The sequence below is a fragment of the Octodon degus genome, unplaced genomic scaffold (genome assembly GCF_000260255.1).
Source record: "Octodon degus isolate 3935 unplaced genomic scaffold, OctDeg1.0 scaffold00007, whole genome shotgun sequence".
In the NCBI taxonomy this organism is placed as follows: Eukaryota; Metazoa; Chordata; class Mammalia; order Rodentia; family Octodontidae; genus Octodon; species Octodon degus.
This window is the reverse complement of record NW_004524583.1, coordinates 19,545,536-19,555,942: the sequence shown is the minus strand read 5'-3', so window position 1 is coordinate 19,555,942 and position 10,407 is coordinate 19,545,536. Positions and strand designations below refer to the sequence as shown.

General features: G+C 45.7%; 1 protein-coding gene across 1 annotated transcript in view; it reads left to right on the top strand.

The window, feature by feature from the left end:
- The first annotated feature begins 901 nt into the window (after positions 1-901).
- The window catches only part of Rhoj (ras homolog family member J), an 89,700-nt gene continuing 80,194 nt past the window's right edge, over positions 902-10,407 (top strand). The window contains exon 1 of the mRNA XM_004624801.2: positions 902-1,612. Within this exon, the coding sequence (XP_004624858.1) occupies positions 1,432-1,612 (181 nt within the window). The 5' untranslated portion in view covers positions 902-1,431. The remainder of the gene's footprint in view (positions 1,613-10,407) is intronic.

Here is a 10,407-nt window from a genome sequence, read left to right as displayed (position 1 = left end):
TCAAAATCCCAAAGAAAAAGAGATCCATTTTAACCCATTTGTCAAAAACATTTACAAAGTTCCACTTCTTTTCCAGGCCCAGCTACATTAATCAAATGCAGAACTTCAAAGGGGCTTCGTTTCTGAGGGCGCCAACAGACAAATAAATTAGCTGCCAGTGGCTCCTTTGTAATCGAAGAGGGCCAGGCTGACCCAAGGGGAGAGGAGTAAATCAAAAAGAGAAATATATGAGCAAAAAACCAGCACTGGGAACCTTAAACATACTCAAAGGCCGTTCTATAGCCTCCCATTTACACCAGAGTTAAGTATGCACTACATATATGTTTATTTACTAGCAAGAAAATCCAAACATCTGGCATCTGATTGATGTCTTCTATGCTTCAACCATTTAAAAAAAAAAAGTTTGTGCCCCACATACACGTCTGAGCAGCGTGCTCAACTGCAGCTGCTTGTGAACCTGAGCACACATAGTATACCTACGACCTACATGAAAAATTTCCCTTGGAAAGCGCTGTCGCTCCAGAAGGTTTTCTTCTTCCTTGTAGAAAAGAATCACTTGAGATTTTCCCTTGAAGTCAGGGCAAAACGGTCCGTTTTTAGTTTACAGAGTTTTAACTGGTGACTCAGAGAGGAGTGATGTCATATGTTATCCTACAGTTGCTGGGGTGTCTCTGCGCACCCAAACCATTCCGCCTTTCTGCAGCGAGCGGTCCTCCCCTCCTCCCACCCTCTCAGCGTCTTTCCAGCCAGCCCCAAGCGCACAGCCTCTCCAGCAGCGGGTGGGACAGGAAGTCTGACAGCTTGAGTCTGCAGAGGGACCCCTAGTGCTTTCCCACTCCAGGTCCTGGCATCGTGCCCCAAAGCACAAACACACACACACACACACACACACACACACACACACACACACACACACACACAGAGCTCCCATTGTTGCAGCCTTCCCCAGCCCACTGATCCTAATATGGAATGCGGCAGGAAACCCATGATTTCCTGACACTCTGCAAGCTGGAGGAAGCAAGGGGGAAACTCCATTAAAAAGCCCAGCTTTCCTCCATGTTAGATGTGAAGGGGAAATGGGGAAGATTTAGCGAAGTCTGCTGAGGCTCGAGCCAGGCTGGGGCTGGGGAGAGCAGCATGAAGCCCTCAGGTTACTGAAATTTCTCAGCTGCCTGGAAGCCTCCAGAATTCTGCGGAAATGAGGGTTTCCTAGTTCAAACTAACAGGGGCCAAGGACAGCCTCTTCTCATCATGCCCCCAAGTGTGTGTCACCTTCCTCTACCCGGACGGTAAGCAGCAGAGCCGGTGCCCGCCTGGCACTCGCCTGCCTGATCTAAGGTAGGAGAAGGAAGACAGAGTGAGGCCAGCCTGCGGCTCCCTGCCCACCACTTCAGTGCTCTGGCAGCAGTTCCAACATCTGGAGCCGCAAGAATGAACTGCAAAGAGGAAAGTGACAGCCACTGCAGCTGTGGTGGCCAGGACAACGAGAAGAAGATGCTGAAGTGTGTGGTGGTCGGGGACGGCGCGGTGGGGAAGACCTGCCTGCTGATGAGCTACGCCAACGATGCCTTCCCCGAGGAGTATGTGCCCACTGTGTTTGACCACTACGCAGGTAAGCACGAGTGGCCCAGTGCGCGGGTCCCGGTACTACCCAGAGAGGTGACAGCCCACGCTCAGCAGGGCCTGGCTTAGTGGGAAGGTCGGGAGCGGGCAGTCAGCAGGTAGGTCAGTATGACGAGGCTTTGCCAGCATCGTAGTGATAAGAATTTGTGGGATTACAACACCAACGTCGGGGATTAAAACGCCGTTTTCCCCTCCAAAGCAAAGGGAATACTTTGAACCTTGGCAAAATATTACCCTGCACTGTCCTCTAAACTTTGGGGCCGGAGATTTTATTCAAACTATGCCTAAAGTATCATCAGCTTTTTTATTGTGAACATTTTAAAATGTAGTGTACTTGCATTATAATTTTTTCCTATCAAAAAAAAGAAAGAAAGAAAACTACTAGACACACAACTGATAAAAAAAAATTCTTGCCACATTTTATCTATTCTCTTCAGGTTGCTTTTGTCATAAATGAAAATGCTAAGATTAATATATAAACTACTCATTTTTTACTAGAACACATGCTGCTGAAATACTGTGCTTTTGTCCTCCTGGGTTTGTAAATGGGGGTAAAAGCATTAAAAAGTTTTTAAATATCAACTAGGCAATCTGCATTTTACATTAAAAGACACATTTTTAATTGATGTGCTTTTTAAGGTAAAATTACAGATACAAATAAGAGCTGCATCATTTTAAAGTATATCCAAAAGGGACAAAATTGAGTGTAAGGTAGTTTACAGCATGACACTTAAGATATGATAGTTAGAGCTCACTTCTCCCAGCAAACTTTTAGTTTTCAAATGTTCTAAAGTTAGTAGGTGTGTTTTTCAGTATGATATGAGTATCTCCGCTTACCCATTTCGAATCTGATCTTTTCTCCTACTTTTAAAAAGAAACCCTATTTTCTCACACGTAAATTCACGCATTTCTCCAAGTTTGCTGCAGCCTAGATTTTATCACTGGCATTGGGGCTTAGTGGTGAGGATGCTGAGTGATCAGAGGTTTGTTTTGTAAGAGGAAAGCTTTTCTTTCTTCACCTTGGCTTTGAGTCAGGCTCGGCAATGAGGAAACGGCCCACAGGAAACCAGCGTTAGTGTTTACTTTGCTTGGCGACCAGCTGAAGTCGTCCTCCTAAGGGAAGCTGTTTCTGTTCCAAAGCTAGATAGAGGTTCACCTACGTCTGCCCTTCTTTCTGTGTGCATACAGTTCACCACAATATCACACAGCAAACAAGAAGGAAACCACACAGAGCGAGTACGGTATCCATTTGGGGGAATATTCTCTATATTTGTAGGAATGATGAGTACATTTTTACACTGGATCCCCTAAGCTTTTCTGAAAACATAGCAACTATGTCCAGAGAAGAACATTTTAATAAGAAAAGAATAAAGAAAAGCACAGATAGATTTTTCTTTTAAGAAAAAAAAATTATAAGATTTATGGCTCTCTGCCTTGGGAAAGTTCCTATGATTCCAGTCCCAAAAACATCATGGCAAAAGTTATTTATTCTACATTTTCTTTCTGCCAGGAAGGAAGATGTGACTGGTGTTTCATTTTTTAAAACTTTTAGATCAAAAGTGGAACTCAAAATCTACTGAAGGGAAACACTACAAATGTTGAGAAAATTATATATCTGAATCCACAGCTACTCGGTGAACCAGTCAGTGTTGCCAAGAAGAAAGAGGGTAACCCCCACCCCCCGGGTGTGGACATAAAGTCAGTTGACATTGTAAAACTAGTACATTAGTTCACATGTCAATTCTGCTACCATTAAGTGGTTTGATATGTCAGTTGTTACACACTTTGAACATCAAATGTCTCGAAGATTTGGCCACCGTATTATTTTAGCTTCCAAGAAACCGCAGCCGCTGCACTGACAGCAAGGCTCCGCACATAGTAGGCCTCCCTAAACACGCTTGCCTTGATCTGGACCTCATATTGTTCTAAGTACAGAGTGGTCTCAGGTGCTTTCAGGGAGGTCAGAAGGGCAGTGAAGGCATGAGCCTCACACCCGGAGCGGGGGTCACAGTGAAGCGCTCGTCTCTATTTGCGGAAAGAGGTTCTCCACCGCGAAGCACTAACCGCGTCGCCCACGCTCTCCTCCTGCACACTCTGGCCGTGCACAGAGCCGCGAGGTGTTACATGAGAGTCCGAAATTAACTGTGAAAGAATGAGGTATCTCTTTTCCCTTTGGATACTGCACCACTGGGTCCCCTCCCTTGGTCCTACTGACCAGTTCGGAAACGATGGCCTGCAGTTCGGTTTCTGCATCTTAGGAAACTGCATTGAGGTCCAAGACTTCGATGTTCCTTTGAAATTTTTCACTGATAACGACCCAGCCCGGGAAAGTAGATGTACAATAGGAAGGATGGAAGTTCAGAACACTACTCAAGATGCTGAACGCCGAAGCTAGACTTAATTCGGGCCCTGCCACTGTCTCTGTTCCCTTGAGCAAGTTACTTAACCTTTCTGGGCTCCATTCTACCAAAATCAAAACAAGGATGACAAAGTTTATTTGAAACTCTTTAAATTGTTCACAAGAGCAAAATGAACTAATTTAGGTAAAGTTTTCACTGCCTCCTGTGTGGTAAATATTAGACCTCTCAGGAGCTGTTATTAATAGGCCTGTATACTTGCATACAGCTATCAAAATGAATTAAAAGAGAAAGAATACAACAAAAATATAATTCCAACAGTATCCTCTAGAAGAGTATTCTTGTCCTTATAAAATAATTACCAGTACATTGATAATTAACAACTATGTTTCCATGGAATAATACTAAGATGTTAACTTATGAGGGGGAATATTAGATTTTGTGAGTAGTGGCAGAAAAATCAACAACCAAATAAAAAATCGAAGGCTTTTAGAGTTTTATGAAATTTTGATTGTGTCCCTTCCTCCTACATAATAGGCTCCAAAAGTGCTGTGTGTCCCCAAGTAGCTGTCCCTGCCTCTCTAGGAGGGCTCCTGGCCCCATCTCCAATCCACCTCCAGAAATGTGCTATATCCGTAAGGATCATTGCCCACCATGACGTAACGATGTGTGTGTTTCCTTGTTTTCCCTTTCTTCCTCTGTTGTGAGCTCCTTAAAGGAAGGATTCACACCTTGCCCAATCAGGTCCTCTTCTTGGTCTCTTAGAAGCTGTTTTAAAGGTTTCCCATACACACTTCCTTTTGGGGCTTTCTGGGGTGCCACATTCTCCTGGCTTCATTCCCCCCATTAGCGAATCTCTCTCCATTTCCCCCATCCACTCACCTACTGAGTCCCTCAGGTCCTTTTCATCATTGCAGTTCATGGCCTGGCTAACTGTTTCTAGTCTCAGGACTTAAAATATTATTTACACACTGATAACTCATATCTCTGACCCTCAAACCTTAGAACCTCATATGGTTAGCTGTCCATGCAGATATCTAATTCAAACTCATTTGTCCAAACAAAAGCTTTTACTTCCCCCAACCTACTCTTTGCTTGGTCTTCCCCATCTAAGGCATTCTCTTTCCCCACTCAAAACATTAGTAATTATCTTTTCCTCCTCCAAAATCAGCTCAGCCTTCAAAATATAGTACAGCCCCAACTTCACCACTTGCTGTCACCACCACTGACATTTCTCCTGGACAAATCGCATGGTCTCTTGTAAGCCAATCCCTATTTCCAGTCTTCTTTTTTTTTTAGGGAAGGGTCTACAGGGTGTTCAGGATCTTACTAGTAGATCAGACTCATAGTGAGCCACCTGTTTACAGCCTCCCAAGACCTGGGATTACTGGTGCATGCCACCACACCCAGTCTCAATTGCCATCTCAGTGCACCCCAGGGGTGGGACTGGCATGACAGGACTGGGGATTGAACCTCTGGCCCCTGCACCTGCTTGCAGGCACTTTAATCTGCTGAGCTATTTGGCCAACCCTTACTTCCAGTCTTGACCTCTATGTAGCCAGTGCTCCACCCCAGCAAGCAGAGAAAATATCCACACTCACAGCTCTGCCCATGGCCACCTCGGACACTCAGACCCCATCCTTCAACACCACATGCAAGGCACTCCACAACTTTGTCCCTGTTCCTCTCCCACTTTGTCTCCTGACACTCTCCTCATCCGTATTTTTGTTGTAGCCACACCTGCCACCCTGCTGTTCCTGAGACACACCAAACTCCTTCCTTTCTTCAAGACTTTGTACTTGCTCTTACCCTAGCCAAACATTTCTCCCAGATCCTTCTTAGCTTCACGTGAGCACATTATTCAACACATGTGCACACTTACACACACACACGCTACACTCTCATCCTAACCTTGTATTCACCTGTCTTTCTTCCCAATGCTTAACACCACATAGTATATATTTATGTGCTATTTTTAGCTTCTAAAAGCAGAACTTGTCCTCTAGTAGACTCTCAATAGTTACTAAATAAAATTAATGAGCTTATCTTAATTAACTCAATCCCTTCAGAATTTAGATAGTTCTTGGTCTCAAACTCTGAAGAATAAATGAACAAATTTCTGGTCCAATAGGTATCAGTTTAGCATGATATAGAAAATATTCATTATGTTGATTATATTTTTAATATTTGTTCACATTTTAGATAGTTGTGCTCATCTGTACTGTAATTGTACTAGAGTATTAGGTTGTCCTAATAATAATGAACAGTGTCACATCTATTGGAAAGTATGGCTCTATAGCTTGTCTGTGTCGCTTGGAATACTCCTCCCTTGCCTGATATTCATAAGCTAACCTAAATGTGGGGCAGCCACCTCAAGGACTTACAGTTCTTATTGCACAGCCCATTCCAGAGGAACCCCAAGTTTAACTGAGGGCTAGAGCTGAACAGTGGGGGGAAGGTGGCAAAGGCAGAGGGTCACTCATGCTTGTCGCAAGTGTATCTATGAAATACCTCTGGGCTCCCCTTCCTACCCTGCTTCCAGGGAAGACCCGAGATATCCTAGAGCTTCCACATCTTTAGTTTTGGGTTTTGTAGCAGGTTCTTTACTAGTAAAATGTCCTTCTCAGTTAAAATTTCACATGGAAGGGCTGGTGAGATAGCTCAGCTAACTAAGGGCCTTCTTTGGCAAGTCTGGGCATGGTGGTGCATGCCTATAGTCCCAGCACTGGGGAAGCTGAAAACAGGAGGATCACTACAAGTCTGAGCTATGTAGTGAGACTCTGTACCAAAATACATAAATGAAAAAAAATTTTTTCACATGAAATATGACATAAAGATAAAACTTCCATTTGATTTTAGCTGGGTTGTGTGTTGGTTAGATTGCATGCATGACTCACGTCAGTGTACAAGGGTGTGTGAAATAAGCCAAGTCTGGTTGAAACCTGTTTAAGATATACTTGATGTACCATTTCCTCATCTTCTGTACTGAAATGTATTTTGGCCAAGGGTCTTTCTTCCAACATTCGTCTCTCCCAGAACTTCTTTGTCAAAGGCCATCGATTTTGGAAATTCACTTTAAGCCAATATTTGCAAACCCAGGTGGCCTCTGCAGGAAATTCACACAATTCATGGAAAAGAGAAGCGTCCAGTATTTCTATCAACTGAATGAGATGTATCGGGGAGTTGTTTGCGCTGAGTACTGAGAGTCAGCTCTAACTTTTTCCACCACTCTGAATGGCAGTCGGCCTGGATGGACTCCGAGGGCCAAGGCAGGGGACACGGGTCCCAGCCAGAGGTGGGGAGGGGCCGAATAAAAATAAAGGATGAATAAAAGCCGAGTCCCAGGCTTGTAGAGAGCTATGACACAGTTCTGTCCATTTGGGAAAATGTACTCAGGAGTTGCTTTGGCTCTCCTTCGAGAGTCTGTAAAAAAGGATGTTTCTTTTTCGGTCAGCCCAAGAAAGCCTAAAGTCACTCTCACGGGACCACAAGGCAAATCACCACATTCTTAACCTTCGATAAAAATACACAAGGTCATAAAAGAGGGAGACTAAAGTGGACCAGTCAAGTCTGTCCTTCTGTTTCTCCACTCAGAAATCCGAGATCCCATGAGCCTCTCATCCCCCAGTATCTCTTTTTGGGGTGGGGGATGTGCCCGTAATGGGAGGACATGTGGCAGAGCCAGTGGCCGCAACCCTGCAGACCACTCCCCCTGCAGTCCGCACCCGGTGCCTGAGCTGGCCAGCTCCCTGGGACCTCTGGGGTAGGGTGGGGTTGGGGGGGGGACCACTCTCCAAGCCAGATGTACTCCCAAGATGGCAAATTCTGAGCTCCACTTCTAGGAGAAAGAAATACTAATAAATAGAAAAAGAAAGGTACGCGCGTGTGACCAGGGGAGCGTAAGAAAGGCCTGCTCCGGGACTGGAAACGGCCTCCGCTGCTCACAGCCCCTGCATCCCCATGCAGCAGCCACACACCGAGGCTGCACCCAGCGCAGGCGCCAGCACGTGGGCTCCCTACAGGAAACTGTTAGCTCAATGCCCGGCTCCCAGGCTCCCTGCACTGGGCCAGGTAGGAAAGGCTCCATCAGTTCTCTAGCTAATGCCTGCTGGGCATCAGATACTGAGACTTCTGGGACAGCTTTCGTAAAATCGACTATCTCTCCCTTTTCCTGTGAGATAAAATGCAAATCCAGCTCCTAGAAGCCTCAAGATCTCGGCTGTCTAGGTTCTTGGGCGTCCTGAGGCTGGCCTGTTTACAAACATGGTAAGGTGGAGGCGGATTACAAAGACTCTCAGGGAAGGACAGGTGGGAAAACTCCACCGAAACTGCCTCCCTCACTCATCTAATTGGCGCTTTTGTTATTCAAAACTGTTTGGGGGCCGGCTGAATAGTTTAGGGGCCAGCCAGGCAGCTCATCCGACTAAAGCATCTGCTTAGTCAGTGTGCAGGGACCAGGGTTCAATCCCCAGCACCACAAACCGTGTCGGCCCCGCCCCTGGGGGCACTGAGACTGCAACTGAGACTGGACTTTTGGGCCCACGCTTGTAATCCCAACCAACTTTTGGGAGTCTGAAAACAGGAGGATCACTATGAGTCGGATCTGTGTAGTGAGATCCTATAGACCCTGTACTAAATACATAAAAGAAAAAACTGTTTGAATATCACAAATTCCTGTAGATCACACGAACGTGGCTTAGCAAGTTCCTTAAAACTTTTTTATGCCATACAGGTGCCTCTAAATCAAGCCAAAAGGAACAATTCTATACTCAACCATCAAGCAGTAAAAGCAATTTACAACCAAATGTAGATAAAACAGTTCTGGACTTGAAAGCTTCTAGCAGAGTGTGTGAAGCAGAAGAGGTGCTTAGAATCTCTAGGAGGGGCCAGGTAGACTCTATAGGAAACAGCTAGCAAACTCCTAGGTGAGGAACCAGGGGGCTGTCCCAAAAGATCCTTTCACCCATGAGTAGGTCATGGAGGGAACCCTGGAAGGAGACCCGGGAGGGCAGGAAGGGAGAGGGACAGGACAGAGGCGTGTGGGGATCACACAGTATCACAGAGCAAGAGCGACCAGGCAGACTTGAGTGCACCAGGAACCAGCTGGGAGAATAAAGCCTCGAGCTTGGGCAGAGCCTGCAAAGCCACGTGGGCACAGATCCTCTTCCCCAGGGACTGCTGCCCATAATGTAAATAATCAGTATGACTGTAAGACCTCCAAAGGGTGCACCAAGGAAGGCTGGAGATAAATTGAGTCTTGTGGGAAGAAGCAAAAGATTCTTAAAGAAACATAAATGAGGCTGGTATCCTTGGGGTATTTCTGCTGCAGGAAACTGTTACTGCTCTTCCATATCCATCCAGCCTTGTGATTACGAAATGCACAGCACGCATCTGTTTCCCTCTGCAAACTCTTCTGTCCTGCTTTGTACTCTGACCTAACATTTGATAGGAAGGAGGGGAGAAAAATGGAAAAATTCCTATGGTACAATTTCTCTGAGTCCAGAAAAGCTTCCACTGAAGGAAGAATCTGGTTCCTGAGAGAGGGGGCGTAAGTCCTAGGAGAGGCAGGAATTGCACAACGGGAAGTCAGCCGCCCTTATCTGGACAGCCCTGGACTGTCACTCCTGCTGGAGGGAATCCAGCCTTTCTCTGGAGTCTGTCTTAATGCAGATTGGGACACTGGGCCTCAGAACATGATCCCAGCTGCCACAGAGAGAGGAGCGGCCTCCTGTGTGGCCTCGGCAGAATATTCCACAATGAACAAAATTGGTTCCTGGCCCCTTGGCAGCAATGGTTAGTGTACTATAATAAAAATAACAGTTAGCTCATATTAAGCGTCATGGGGCTAGGGAGTGGCAGGACTGAGATTTGAATCCACCAGATCATGTGTTACCTCTTCAGTTGAGGTCAGACAGACCTGATCAAATGGGAGTCTCCTTCCAAACTTGCCTATTTACTTTTTAGTTTTTATCTCAGCTAACTGCCCATTGCTGTCCTCCCCCTAAAATATACACTCACTGCAAGTGAAGTCTTTCTCCGTCATTTACTCTGTGTCCCTGATGTGTGGGAATGAGGCTATAAGGCCCATCCAGCAATGTTTGTTTATCACATAATTGGATTCATGAGTAAATAAATAAAAGATGTCCAAGAGTCACATTCTCACAGCCTTGTATGTCGCCGAAGTCAGCACTTGGGTGATGAGCCGGGGTGATTCTTCTATGATGAAATTATTTTACCCTCCCACGTTCTAAGGCTCATGAACACACACTAAGAAAGGTTACAGTGGCCTTTTTTAAAAGCACAAGGTTGCTGGGGTGGGTGGCATATACCTGAAATCCCAGCACTTGGAGGCTAAGGCAGGAGGATCATCATGAGTTCAAGACCAGCCTGAGTACTACACAGGAGACTCTATCTCAGAAAGGAAAAG